The sequence below is a fragment of the Aptenodytes forsteri genome, unplaced genomic scaffold, assembly GCF_000699145.1.
Source record: "Aptenodytes forsteri isolate BGI_AS27 unplaced genomic scaffold, ASM69914v1 Scaffold108, whole genome shotgun sequence".
In the NCBI taxonomy this organism is placed as follows: Eukaryota; Metazoa; Chordata; class Aves; order Sphenisciformes; family Spheniscidae; genus Aptenodytes; species Aptenodytes forsteri.
This window is the reverse complement of record NW_008794448.1, coordinates 4,297,240-4,312,279: the sequence shown is the minus strand read 5'-3', so window position 1 is coordinate 4,312,279 and position 15,040 is coordinate 4,297,240. Positions and strand designations below refer to the sequence as shown.

The 15,040-nt window shown below is 37.1% G+C and overlaps 1 protein-coding gene across 1 annotated transcript in view; it reads left to right on the top strand.

The window, feature by feature from the left end:
• Positions 1-14,580, top strand: part of HEATR5A (HEAT repeat containing 5A) — a 70,650-nt gene extending 56,070 nt beyond the window's left edge. The window contains exons 28-37 of the mRNA XM_019474884.1: positions 26-205; positions 2,230-2,464; positions 2,939-3,187; positions 4,882-5,009; positions 5,929-6,076; positions 6,782-7,054; positions 9,105-9,329; positions 10,242-10,396; positions 12,401-12,614; positions 12,892-14,580. Of these exons, the coding sequence (XP_019330429.1) occupies positions 26-205; positions 2,230-2,464; positions 2,939-3,187; positions 4,882-5,009; positions 5,929-6,076; positions 6,782-7,054; positions 9,105-9,329; positions 10,242-10,396; positions 12,401-12,614; positions 12,892-13,193 (2,109 nt within the window). The 3' untranslated portion in view covers positions 13,194-14,580. The remainder of the gene's footprint in view (positions 1-25; positions 206-2,229; positions 2,465-2,938; positions 3,188-4,881; positions 5,010-5,928; positions 6,077-6,781; positions 7,055-9,104; positions 9,330-10,241; positions 10,397-12,400; positions 12,615-12,891) is intronic.
• Positions 14,581-15,040: the final 460 nt, after the last annotated feature.

The window sequence follows — 15,040 nt, the reverse complement described above, 5'->3', positions numbered from 1 at the left end:
CATTATTTCTGTTTTACACCACTAGGTATGCAGTGCCTGGATAGCAAGTGGTGTAGTAAGTGATCTTAACGACCTTCGAAGGGTTCACCAGTTGCTTGTATCCTCTTTGGTAAAGGTGCAGGCTGGGAAAGAAGCACAAAGTCAACAATATAATGAAAGCACCTCAACTATGGAGATACTGGCTGTGCTTAAGGCTTGGGCAGAGGTTAGTCTAACAGCTCTGTAATGGTAGTCTTGATACCCGGTAGGTGAGTTAGAACCTTTCAGGCAGAATGGTTTCAGGAATTTCTTACATGCTTCATTATATAGAAGTTGCTGGTCCTTTGCTTTGCTTTGATACCTCTAAACAGTACATGAACTTTGTAAAGTTGACAAAAGCACTGCTAGTTAAACTGTTTGTATTATACTATACATTAAGAAATATGACTAGTACTTAAGAAATATGAATTTCTTAACATGTTCTAATATTTCAATATTCATTTTAAATTGGCGTGGTATAAATGGCTATGGTGATGGTCCACTGAACATACCATTTTAAATAGGTGTCATTTTTCTCATTGTCTATTGGCATTTAATTTCTTACAGGTAGTTCTTGTAAGTTAACAATGTCAGTTCAGTACTGCATTGGCTAACTGCCTTAAAGTCAGCTCACATGAATGCCCGTTTTAATACATATAAATGCAAGGTTAGATATTCAAAAATAAAAAATCTGAAAAACGTATGTGATCTCTAGAAGGTGTGTCATAGAAAGCACTGATAACAACCTTGGATGCTGACGGTTGATAACCAGCTAAATATGAGCATGTTATGTAGTTAATATGATATTTCTGTGTATAACCAGGGAACTATTTTGAAGGAGAAAGCAGGCAATAGATAGCTTTTATGTGAACATTTGTAGAAAAACTTACCAACCTCTGGTGTCCATACTTGAGAAAGGATATTGGCAAAATAGGAAAGCCATTGGAGAAAAGCTAGCAAGAGGGAATAAAAATCTTGAAAACATGCTTACACCGACAGATTTAAGTAGATCAGTCTATTTAATCTGTTCAGGAAAAGATAAGGTGCTGTGATCAATTTAAAATTATTATATGGAGAAAAGGTTTTTAATGGCATATAACAATAACCTATCATTGGTCAGAATCTGAGACAAAATTCAGACTAGTTGTGAGGCTCAACTGTAAGAAGTGAAGGTCTGTAGATTGTTCCAGTCTATAATTAAGATCACTAGAAGTCTTCAAAGAAAACTCTGTATAACTTTCTACTGGATCTTGGATATGAGAAACTACAACAAAGTAAACTGGTGATAAGCTTTTGTGACCTATAATTTACAAATATTTCACTTAAGCCCTAGGCGGTTCCTTCTCACTTAGGATCTTACCTATTTCTTGTTTCCAGAATTTTAAGGAATTCCCCCATCCTGTGGCGGGGAGGAGTGAGAGAGGGGCTTGGTGGGTGCTTAGCCGCTGGCCTGGGTCAACCCACTACAACTAGCAAACTTGAAAAAGATACAGAAGTCATAATTGCAGGAGACGGATAGTCACAAAAGCTAACTTTAGATTAGTTGAACTGGTCTCCTATGTGTCCTTTATAGTTGAGGAGAAGAGCTTCCCTCCAGGGGCATTTTGGAGAGACTAAAGAGGGCTGCTGGTCTGAAACAGTCTCAAGCCTATCTTTTTCGATAACTAGAGAGGCATCTAGGGAAATTAACGTTCTCACATTGAAGTTAACCTACTGATGGTGACACCCAAAGTTTGCAAATGATGCAAGACTGTACTCTTCATTCTTTACTGCTAACACAGAGTAATACATAGTTTTGAGAAGTTGGTTGCAAGTGCAATATACCACTTCAGTTAAAAGAAGATTTAGAAATTATTTGACTGTGGTTTCAGGATCATGATTATAGGTATATTATTTGATAATGAGTTCTTCAGTCTTGTAGCTGTAACTGTAACAGGGTTTGATGGTTAGAAGCTGAAGCTGGACAAGTAATATTAATTTTTAGGAGCAGGGAAGTTAGGTTTCCCTTTATTTGGACTCGCATCAAGATTAGCTGGGAGAGTGGATTCAGAAGGTTTAGAAAATAAGTGTTTGTTCACCCATGCCTGCTGGACTTGAAGCAGGAATAGATTCTAGGAAACCTCATGCCCATTCAACAGGCAGTCATGCTAATCATCACAGTAGTTTTCCAAGTGTTAATATTTGTAAATCTCTCTCCAAATATATGAACAGGTTTACATAGTTGCAGTTGAAAAGCAGAAAAATCAAAGTGATGCACACAATCACTGTTTAAAAATAGCAAACTCTGCAGAAGAAAGCTACGGAGAGGTAACATCTTCAGCCAGTGGACTTCTGGACTTAGTACAGGCAGATCTTGGAACACTGAGCAAGCTCTGGCTTGCTGCACTTCAGGATTTTGCTCTCTTAACTTTGCCTTCAGAATATGCATCGCAACTACCTGCTGAAGGTAAGGCAGCAAATCAGTTGTATTTTCATAAGTCACTTGTAAGTGCACATCATTAATGTCCTAGCTGACTTGTCTTAAGATCACAGTAAGGTTAAATTGTATAGGGAATACACATACTTGTGTACCTATCTAAAGAGAAAGACTGCTTTTGAGAACAGAGGTTTCACTGATGTGAAAAGTAGTTTGTTTGGTATTCATGTTTGTTGGGTAATTTTATGGTTGAAAGAAGAAAAAGGTAATTGTATTGGATTCTATCCGGATAAATCTAAATGCAGTGCCCTCATTCGCCTGAATTTTAATATTGAATTTTAATATTGAACATTAAAAAAAAAAAAAAAAAAAAAAAAAAAAGTCATACATAAAATACGATAAATATAATTTCCATAAAAAGAAGAATCCCCTTCTATAAGAATAAGAAAATACGGTAGTTGAAAACAAATGACATCCTTAAAACCGTAACTTCTCTTCTTGTAGGTGGTACATTTTATACAGCAGAGACAATTGAAAATGCCAGACCTCATTACTACAACTCCTGGGCACTGATACTTTATGCTACAGCATTATGGCTTACTAGCACAGGTTTCATCGTTGTTGATCCAGATGAAGGAGTTACTAATCTCTCCAGACCTGTCACCCCAACTACAATGTGTCAAGATTCTTCTACCAGGCCCTTGGTGAAATCTCCTGAGGATGTGAATACGGACAGATTTCATCTTATCTTGGGTTAGTGAGTGCATAATCTGTCTAGATGCTGTAACCCAAAATGTAATTTTTAATAGATAAAACTGTTAGCAAACAAATATTTAATTACTCACATTTAACTCCATCATTGAATATTGCATCTCATAGAAAAATATACGGTCAGAAGAATTTTAAGTCCTAGTGAGAAAATTGTGGAGCGTTTTCCCAAATGTGGTAGAAAAAACACTCAGTGTGAGCTAAACAAGTCCTAAACAAGCGCTTACTGCTCTGCTCATAAACATGCAAGTTCAAGAGTGGATTATATTGCGGTTGTAGCACTACAATTACAGAGTGTACGGTTTAGCATCACTGAAGTACAGCTTTACATCACAGAATAATGTGTAGGTTGGAAGGGTCTTGTGGAGGTCATCTTGTCCACCACCTCCTGCTCAAGCAGGGCCACCTAAAGCCGGTTGCCCAGAACCGTGTCCAGATGGCTTCTGAGTATCTCCATGGATCGAGACTCCACAACCTCTGTGCGCAACCTATGCCAGTGCTCAGTCACCCTCCCAGTAAAAAAGTGTTTCCTTAAGTTCACATAAAGCTCTGTTTAAGCCTCCGCTACTGCAGAGGCTAATCAGGCAGTTGAATTCAGTCCCAGTTCTCTAAATTTACGCAATTAGGCATTTCTGGTTGTATTTTTTTTTTCTTTGGTATCTCTTTCGTATCCTTCTTTTGAAATCCCTTTTTGGAATGGGTTTGTATGACCCAGATGCATATGGCTTCTTTTGAATCCCAGTCTTCCTGCGCGGAGCCAGCTTCCTTTGGAACTCCATTGCTCCCTCAGTTAAAAGTGGGACCTCTGGTACAAAAGCTGCTCATTTCCCCTGCTTCCTATACTACTGGATTAGTGCTTCAAATTTCATATACTTTACCATGGACACCTGGCTTGTTTATTCTGCTTCTGAACATATTCCACTTGTTCATTTTCACTTCCTACAGAGAAACTGAAAGAACTTTAAAACAGGGACACTTCCTGTTGCACAGCTGTTCTTTAGTGTACATTGATCAGTTTCCCAAGTCATCTCACATTTTGGAATTACAGCTGTGCAACTGGGATGAGAATATGGATCACAGTTTATATGAAGTTTATCTCCAATGTCATAAAATCATCTGAAGAATCCTGAAAGCTCAGAAAAAAAGTGATTGTTTTTATCTGCTCGAGGATTTGCAAGCTTAGGCTTCATGTAATTTACTTATTGCTGGTCATCCAATTGTGGTAGCTGCGATCTTTAGCGTTTTTGTAAAAGGGGAAGATAAAGCCTCAGCCTTTGAGTTTGTGAACTGTCATTACTTTCTCCATTATTTTCTTCTATTACATAAATCAGTGTGATTAGGCAAATATTCTGCTATATACTCATTATGAATTGTCTGCCTATTCATTGGACCTAGAGTTCAGTGTTTTACTCAGAAATTGCTCTATTTTTTTATTTATTTATGTTAATAGCCAGTTATAATCGTGTCTTGTACTGTCTAGAAGCTGAAGTTCTTTCATTGTTTTGAGGGAAATAGAGGTCTTGCCCCAAGATATTAGCAATAGAAGATGGATTCACTTAATATAAAATGCAAATGCTATTTCTATGTCTGCTCAACCTACTGTTAGGTTACTTAGTAATTGACAAAATTACTTCTTCAAATTTCAAGCACATATGGGTTTTTTCTTCTGATGCTTACAGGAATTAGTGTGGAATTTCTCTGCTCTCCTCGATCAGATGAAGCAATGGAGAACATTATTGCCTGTTTACGTGCCCTACAGGCACTCTTCGAAGTTCCATGGCCGAGGTCTAAAATAGGTGGTGATCAGGTAATGTCTTAATGATCAAAAGCCCCCCAGAATTAAGGCATAATTTTAGTTTGAACAGTATCTCTACTCTCTATTGTATATCCAGGAATCTTCAGCACATAAGTAGTAGGTGAATTACATGCTTTACCAAAATCCAAAGCTGTAGAGGGAGGAGAGAAAAAGAGCACAACATGGAACCTGTAAGAAGACAGTGAGGGGCAGAGGACTTGAGGACATTTCGTCAGGAAGGAGTAATTAGATGAGTAGGATGAGAGCCAGGTAAAGACAGAATTCCAGGAAAAAAAAGTTCTCTTACTCTCTCTGTCAAGGGACAGTTCAATTAATTTTGTTGTAAATATTTAGAAGATGATAAAAGGACAAAAGCAGTGGTATTAAAAAAAAAAAAAAAAAAAAAAGCAAAACCAAAAAACCACAACACACCGATGATCCTAAAAAGAAATAATAACTTCAAAATTCCTTTTTTTTTTCTTTAAATTAAGCTTTATACCATCCTGTGTGCCATGCAATTGTCTAATACAGCAAAAGTGATAAAGCCTGTGGACATGCCCAAGTTCTGCTGACTATTGGTGCTCTCCAAGGAAATGCATATGCTGTAGGAGGGATACAGTGTAGTATCCCCACCTTCAAGAGTTAAACAGGCATAAGATGAAGATTACTAGGGTTTTTTTTAGTAGTTTTAAGTGCCTTATCTCTAAATTACCGTGATTACTGTTTTGCTGGGAGAATTGAGCAGGACTGCTGCTACTGGGAGCTAGGAGCTAGATGTTGAAGAAAATGCCAACTCCTGTGATTGTATCGGTTATACTGTGTTCCTTAGTGAGATTAATAAGAGTAATACTGTTGGCTTTAGCAAGTATTAACAAGTTTCTAAAATTCCTGCATTAAAATGGGGCTATATTAACCATTTTTCTTACTGTAGGAGTTGAGTGTAGAGCTGCTGAACGTTTTGCATCGACTGATACTGACCAGAGAATCGCCTGATATTCAGCTTGCTGCCCTTGAAGTGGTTCGGCTGATTCTTTTTGCAGCTCAGGAGCATGTGAAGGAAAAGCGGAGAAGTGCAGAAGGTACAGTAATGTATGAGATGTTGAATACACATTATCAGGGTTAAAGCATTTCTTTCTTGCAAAACTGGATTCTTGAAGGTGATATTCCAAGATGCATCTTAATTGAAGTGTTTCACAGTTGGTGACTAATCCTGGTTTACTTAAGTCAGTCCAGGTGCCTGACATAAGAAATTGGGGTGGTATGATAGATTGTAGGTGGTTTTGGTGGTGACTAGAGGGCATGAAGTGAGGAGGAAAACTAGAGAAACTGCAGTGGGGATCGTCTTGTGTGGTGTCAGGGAGGGAGGAGTCCTAGTGAAAAGTTGGGATCCGCTGCAGTAGAGCAACAGAGAGGCTCAGCACACACAGCTGTTACAAGCCAGACTCCACTAGTTACTCTGATTGTAACTTCCTAAAGTTCATTTTCTAAAAGAAAAAACTGGAAGAAGAATCAAAACACTTATATCGGGTGACATCTTACTGGCATGGTGCCTCAGCACGTTGTATGTCTAAATCTATTGCACACACTTTTGCCTTTTGACAATCAGTGCATAGTTTGCTTATTCAGAAGGATGGATGTTTGCCAGTAGACCTTTGAATACATATGCATGCACATATATTTGTATCAAGATTGTCACTTGGTGATGAAACATTCTTAAGTAGTAAACTTTTTGGAAACAAGGTACAGCCTGCAGATTTCCACCATATTTCTTCTTTTTGTTTTAGTTGATGATGGTGCTGCAGAAAAGGAAACATTACCAGAATTTGGAGAAGGCAAAGATACAGGAGGACTGGTGCCTGGGAAATCATTAGTCTTCGCAACACTGGAGTTGTGTGTTTGTATTCTTGTCAGACAGCTTCCCCAGCTCAACCCTAAATTAACTTGTAGCCCTGCAGTTCAGTCTGGAAAACATCTGTTATTGTCAGAAGATGGAAGTAGACTGGTGGCAGCAGCATTAGTTATTCTCTCTGATGTTCCTGCAATCTGCTCTCCTGAAGGTATGCTATTTCATCACAAGAAAAGATTAATGAAAGAATATTGGGCTCTTCTGAGCTCCCTTGTTATTACCTAATTTTTTCATCTGGATAAATCTGGCAGCAAGTTTTGTTGATTTGCTTGTGACAATTTCCTGTTCTAATTATTTTTTTGACTGTCAGATTACAAAACAAATTACAAAACTGAAGCAATTAAAGGAGTAGTTTTTCTTTTCCTCCCACATGTAGCAGTGCAATTAATAGATTCATTTTGTACAGGAAGTATACAATAGCTACATGATTATATTCTACTTGAATTGTCTATTCTGGAATTTATAATGCAGACATAAATTAAATTTAAAAGGGAAATGTATCATGTTACCTTTCACTAAAAGCCATCATTTGAACATTAGGAAACCACTGTAAGGAGTTACAGTTGATTTCTCAGATTAGTTGACTTTTACCTATAATTCACTTTGGATTCACTCCAAACTTTAAGATGGTTCTGCCCCGCCACCCCCCAATATCATATTCATACGTATGATCTTTCAGTACTGTTACAGCCACACCTATAAACCATTTCTGCCCTCTCCTCTGTTCCCCGCCACCCCCCAATATCATATTCATACGTATGATCTTTCAGTACTGTTACAGCCACACCTATAAACCATTTCTGCCCTACTCCTCTGTTCCCACCCTAGATATCTGTGTTACACCTTATGCAAATTTTTGCATTTACCAGCCCTGGAAATTTCTTCTTTTTTCTTAATTTGTTCTCTGTTACAAGATTCTTCTTTGGGGGATAGCATACTCCAAATGGAATAGTAGGCAGTTCTTCCTATTGTTGTAGGGTGATGATATGATTTCTCTTTTCCATCTACAGCTCATTATTTATCAGTTCAAAGCAAAAGGAAACAAACGTAGCATCACTTAGATCTGAGGGCAGCTATCATGTATGAAAAATAATCTGTGATTTTTCTTTTCTCCCTGTAGTTCTTTTTGTCTTTAGCTGTTCAAGTTATTCCACAAACTAGCAGCTTGCAGGATCAGACCAGATGAGATGTTTACACTAGAGAAGTTAAGCATTTAAATCTTTAGGTGAAAAACATAAGCATTTTGCTGATTAGGGAAGGACATAAGCATATTAAGCCATATGCTTAACTCTGTGCTTTGCTGAATCAGAACTTAAGATGGGAGCAACACATAAGTATGCCGGTTGCTAGATTGTCTCCAATGTGTGCAGAATTCTGTATTACTGTTAGATTCAAAGACATAAGAAAAATGTCTTATAGCAAAACTGCTATGCCAAGTTATTCCTGTGATTTTTTTAATATTTTTTTTAAGAGTTTCTTATTCTGACAGGTCAACTGTCAGATTCTCGGGGAGAGCTGAAGATCTGTTCAGTAGGCTGTGGGACAATCTGCTTCTCTCTCTTCCAAAATATTTGTTAGAGTTTTTTTCTTATAATTCTAGGAATTTTTGTTATGCATTTTTAGTCTGAGATCATCATCTTCTTAATCTTACTAAATTCTTGACTTTAGCGATTTTCTGGAGCAATGACATCCTTGGCTAACTACACATCATGTGGGAGAAGTATTTCCTCTTACCAGTTTTGAAATTACCCCCTGTTAATTTCCTTCGCTGTATTGTCTTCATTGCAAAATATGCTTAGATGCTCATAATTTGTTTTCTACTATTCAGTACTTTGTATACTTCTATAGCTTCTCTTCTTCCACTCCTCAGCGGTTCTGATCTTTCTGTCCTTGCTTTTCTCTGAACACGACATAATTCCACGCTTTATATAATAAAATCATCAAGGAAAAGAAACACAATGCTAATTTAAAAGGGGAAAAGGTTTAACTTCACTTAAACAGTCTGACTCCACGTTTGCTATAGCAAGTAACGTGATATTTCAAATCTTTCTCCAAATTACCAGTGCCTCCATTCACATAGGTGATTAAAAATGATAAATTGTAAATAAAGAGAATCCAAGAAAACTGCTTCAATTTTTTTTAATGTAAAAGGTACCTGAATTTTTTTAACTTCTGTGAAATTAATTTGCTTTGTTTTACAGGAAGTGTTTCAGTTCTTCCTACGATCTTGTACCTAATTATTGGAGTACTTAAAGAAACTGCTGTGAAATTGCGAGATGGCCAGTTACCTTTGACGGTTGCTGCATCTCTACAAGCTCTTAAAGGACTCTTGTCTTCTCCAATGGCTCGAGCAGAGAAGAGTCGGACTGCTTGGACTGATCTTCTACGTAGTGCTTTGGTCACAGTGCTTAACTGTTGGGATCAAGGTAAGCACAAATTTTGGGCTTGTGTGTTTAAAAACAAAACAAAACAAAAATGTTTGGGTGAAAGGTTTGGTTTTATTTAAATTAAATTCATGCACATCTTAAAAAAAGACTAATATCTCAGTCACAGGAGAATTAGTTAGCTACCAAGTACTGTTGAAACTATAGTGCAATCTTGTCACTACACTTCATATGAGAAGTCATCGTCTGTAAAGGTATAAATGTGGGATTGCAGGCTTACCCCTGTATTACGTAGTGCCACAATGTAGTTACATGGTACAGTGCAATAAACAGGAGTTACGGCTTCCGTGTACAGTTGAGCATAAAAGACAGCTGTACCGCATGCAGGTTCTCCACAAAGAATTAGTGTCCGTATTGAAGCAAAGGGTATTAAAAGAGTAGTTCAAGAAAAAATATTTTTGTCTTAAGGTTAGTTTTCTGTGTGCTGCATCTTCAACTTCCCAAGACTGTAGTACTTTTATCATTCCTTGTGTTTAATATCTAAGTTGTAATTTGTTGTTGGAACTTTTGTTTATAGTGCTGGATTTTTAAGTTATAGCAAAGAATACGTGTTCTTAACGCAAATTTTATATTATTCTCAAAATAGGTTGTACCCTAATATGTCATACCAGCTCTTCAAAGATATTTATTGTACTTTATACAGAGGAACAATGGAATAGGAGTATGCTCTTATTTCTAAATATGCATATAACCACCCCTGAATTCCCATTTTGGCCTTGGCTTTTATTACAGTAAAAGTCCATATCAGTGCATCAGAGTGTGTCATGTATTTGAAAAAAAGAGATTCCTAAAGAAACGTAGACATTGATATTTCTATTCCACCTCTTCGTAACACTTGAATTCATAGAATTACTTTTTAATCCAAATCTAACAGACTGCTTGCTTTATTGATAGTAGATGGGCTTCTCCAAGAATTCGATGAAGTTAGCCTGCTTACTGCTATTACAGTATTTGTTATGTCTACCAGTCCAGAAGTTACTACCGTAGAGTGCCTTCAAAAGCGTTGTATCGAGAAGTTTAAAATAACACTTGACTTAAAAGATCCTCTTGTAAGTACTGCTGAAGTTATAAGAATATCAGTATCATATTAAATGGATTTTAGCTTATTTTCTGTTCAGTTGTCTCACTTGTCCTGTGTGTTGATTCCAGTTAATTCTGTCCTGACTATATCTGTTGTATTTTAAAACACAGTTTGAACAAGTTAGCAAAAACATGTCCAGCGGTGCATTTTATCATTTTTCATTCTGTATACAAGTCTGTATTCCTATGATTTATTTTTTTTATTGCATCAGACTCAGAGCTTTATATATTGATAACTACGTGATACAGTCGTGTAGTTTTTCAGGCACCTGTTTCATTTTATTTGTTCATTTTATCTTCAACACACAGATCTATCTTTTGCACAGGAAATCCCTCAGCTGTGGGTCTTTGGGAGCTGGAGCAAGTACCACTACATAACTTCTACTGTCCCATAAGCATCAGCTCCTGGCCACTGCTGGAGGCAGCATATTGAACTAGATTAATGCTTTGTTCTGACCTAGTATAAATACTTTTATGTAGTTCCTTTAGACTGTAGTGCCACAGTTCATCTGTTACTATTCTTCTTCTAAAAAACCAACATATCAGGAAAAAAAAAATTGTATTTATTATCATTGCAAATACAAATGGCTTTTCTAGGGATTGGGACTTCCTCACTCTGAAAGTCCAGCTCTGAAAATAACATGCATTAGATTTCATGTTTGTGAGAATTCACTGTAAACTGGTTTTCTTTCATCTTCTCCATATATATTCATGTAGTAACAGAAGATGAAACAAAGTTACCTTTACTTGAGGAATAGCTGTAAGAAAGTACTTTTTTATATATTAATACATTTCTAGTTTTATAAACACTGGTTTCCACTGATAGGAAACTGGGGATGCCAAATATGACTGCAGGAAAATGGTAGTATGCATTTGTAAATTTTATCCAACTGTTTAGGCATCTGAGCCTTTCAGAAATTATGTGGGAACTTGACAGTTTCAGTCCTATTGACTTCCAATGACATGCAAGCTACTGCGTCATTTGAGGCTTTTTAAAATTGTGCCTAAAGTTTGACAGAGGTAATGCTTACCTTTTAAGCACCTATTTTCAGTCAGCTGTATTTGTGCAAAAGAGTATATTTTCAAAACAGTACTAAGACATAAACTTCACACAAAAATAATATTTTTTTCCTTAACTCAAAAATGTAGGAAGGTGTAGGACTCGGTGGAAAGAAACAGGAGGCATGATCTAGTTTCTCTCAATAATTTGATTACAAGTTATAATGCTCCTATAAAGTATTATGTGTTAGCAGCCTGCAACCTGATGAATTTTCAAGGTGTGAGACGCTGTTGTGGTTTAACCTGGTAGGCAGCTGAACACCACACAGCCGTTCGCTCACTCCTCGCCCTCCCCCAATTGGGATGGGGGAGAGAATCGGGGGCGGGGAGGAGTAAAATTCATGGGTTGAGATAAAGACAGTTTAATAGGACAGAAAAGGAAGGGATAATAATAATAATAATAACAACAACGATAAAAGAATATACAAAGCAAGTGATGCACAGTACAGTTGCTCACCACCCGCTGACCAATGCCCAGCCAGTCCCCAAGCAGCGGCCCCCCCTGGCCAGCTTTCCACAGTTTATGTACTGAGCATGACGTCACATGGTATGGAATGTCCCTTTGGCCAGTTTGGGTCAGCTGTCCTGGCTGTGCCCCCTCCCAGCTTCTTGTGCACCCCCAGCCTTCCCAGTCGGTAGAGCATGGGAAGCTGAAAAGTCCTTGACTAGTGTAAGCACTGCTTAGCAACAACTGAAACATCGGTGTGTTATCAACATTGTTCTCACCCTAAACCCAAAACACAGCACTGTACCAGCTACTAGGAGGGAAATTAACTCTATCCCAGCCAAAACCAGGACAGGCACATTTTGCCCCCTCCCTAAAACTTTATCTGACAAGCTGTGAGTTTTAAAACACTCTGACATGTATTTTTAAGTATAACACTTTGTAACTACAAATTTCATTTTCCCTTTAGGTACAGTGTAAGTGCTACCAGCTGCTGCACTCCATCTTTCAGCATCCAAACAAAACTGTGTCATATCCTTATATTCATTCTTTAGCACCATCCATTGTGGGAAAACTGCAGGAAACAGAAAAAGTAAAACCTGAAAATGCTGCTGAACTTCAGGTCATTCAGGAGGGAATAAAGGTGGTTACAGCTCTTACAGCCACTGCTGAGGAAGAGCACCGTAAGTTACTTCCATTACTAGTATCCAAAGCATTAGACATGCTGAAAGTTGCCGTAAGTAACAAATTAAAACACAATGACCACTAGGAATCCAGTCCTGAACACTAACTGCTAACAAAATTGCTAACAAGAATGTTGGTTCTTTTTACTGTAAAGTTCAAGTAACATTTGCAGCTTTATAGTTTGTGTTAAATGTTAACTTAGAGAAATACTTCCAGTTAGAATTTGAAGCTGTTTTTAAAAAGTGTGTGTTTAAGTTGTGTTTTCAATGTTTACAGGTGCTCATTTGGTGGCCTGCCTTCTTCCCATCCTTATTTCCTTTCTTTTGGATGAAAACACCCTGGTTTCTGCTACAAACTGGGCAAAAAATCTACATGAGTTTGCTTTGCAAAATCTGATGCAGATTGGTCCACAGTACTCCTCAGTTTTTAAAAAACTAATGGCTTCCTCTCCAACTATGAAAGCCAGGCTTGAGTCAGCTGTAAAAGGCAATCAAGAAAGCATCAAAGTGAAGACTGCTAAACATGCAAAGAATCCTGGGAAAAGTTCAAGCATTCAGCTAAAGACCAATTTTCTTTGAAGTCTCATGTTGTCATTTTACGCACTTCAATATCAACCGCAAAAAACGTCCCTTTCAATTTCTAATCAGAGTAGGATCGCGAGGAGTTGATCTCATATATTTCAGTTTGCACTGAAGTATTACAGAAAGTTTTTAAGAGAAAGCAAATCTCTAGATAACTTTCTTTTAGTGTAAGACTTCTTCAACGTCTCTAAACACTATGAATAAATCTATCAGAGGTCATCTAATCTGTATTTTTGGGTTATTTTGGACTAAAATACCAGAAATACACATGCCTATATTAAAAAAAGTATAGTGTACTTTACCATAGATATATTTAGGAGCAGCCCACACTTAGCCATTAAGTAAAATTAATTCTGTTTTAAATCGATGTTTGTCAAAAATAAATCCAAAAACCAATCAGGGTAACTTAATTGGGACATAAATTTACTTGCAGGTTGTAATCTATCCTAATTACTAATTTAACACACTGCATCATTACGTAAACAGATTAAATATCCTCGTAAGCCTTACAGTAGATTATTGTTGATCTCAAAAAATTCAACTCAATAAAGGTAATATTGATAGCTTTAACCCTAATAACTTCTTGAGCCGGCCGAGATTGAACAAATGCTGTGGAATACAGCTTTACAATGCTTCTTCACTGAGGACTCCGTAGTGAAGCTTTACACAGTGGGACTATTATGCATATGTAAGTATTTGCAGGCTTGGTGCCTTGCTGCTTGACATAGTCTCACTTTTCAGGACGTATGCTTGTGTTAATTTTGTATTAGGCTAGCCAGGCAATTGAAGCTTACATATCTTGTCCAGGATAGGACAGCAATTTTAATATACTGTGCCTCGATTCAGACATCTGCTCTATCTGGATGTATGTTTCCTGATCTTTAAATGATCGGTTATATATACGTGTAACTCACCTAAATTAATGTATCTCTGCAATGAGAGATGGACATATTTGAAGTCAGCTTGTCTTGTGTCAAATAAAGTGCAACAAACTCATAGTAAGGAGTATTTAATTAACATTTTTATCAAGGAACATATTTTAATATAGAAGAATAACTGTCAAAATTGCAATGGCTATAAAGTATTTTCTACATATAGTGTATTGACTTCTTTCTTAATACCAGTATTATCTAAACCAAACACTGTCAAACTGAGGATCGTATTTCCTTCTTGCATCTAATTACTTAAAAAAAAAGAAAGAAGGAAAAAAAAGATTTACAGAACTGAGAAACACACCGTGACTCAGGAAAAGTGTGATGTACTGTATTTTATTATAAGTTTTGTATATAAATATAATTGTAAATTGTACAGATTTAACCATTTGACCAAAGTTCTAACAATTCGTTTTTCTAATTTACATAAATAAAGCTAATTTTCTTCACTTTAAGATTTGTCTTAGTCATTTTACCCGATAGCAGAGGAGCTCTAAGGACTTCCATAACAAAGAAAATGTTTGTGTGCTGCCACAAGGAAACTAGTAAGAAATGTTTGGGCTGGATGCACCAAGGTCTGTGACTTGACATTGCAGGTCTTCCTCTGTTCTGTATAGCAGACTGGGTATGTAAGTAGGACCAGGGAGATAGACTTTATATGTGTAAATACCTGTTCTGTGCCAGATGCTGAAATGTGTGAACTATGGGAGGATGGTTGAGATACCTTCCATCTTTCCCCAGAGCACCAGAAGTTCTTTCTTTGTTCCACCTCTTCATTGAAGTCAGATCTGTAGTTGTTGGCTGTGTTGAAAGGGACTTACATTAAATTTGGCAGTTACTCATCTTTATCTCATTAGTAATTTTTTATCTCATTATTTTTCCCTTCAAGGTTTACTGGGTACATTCCCTTTC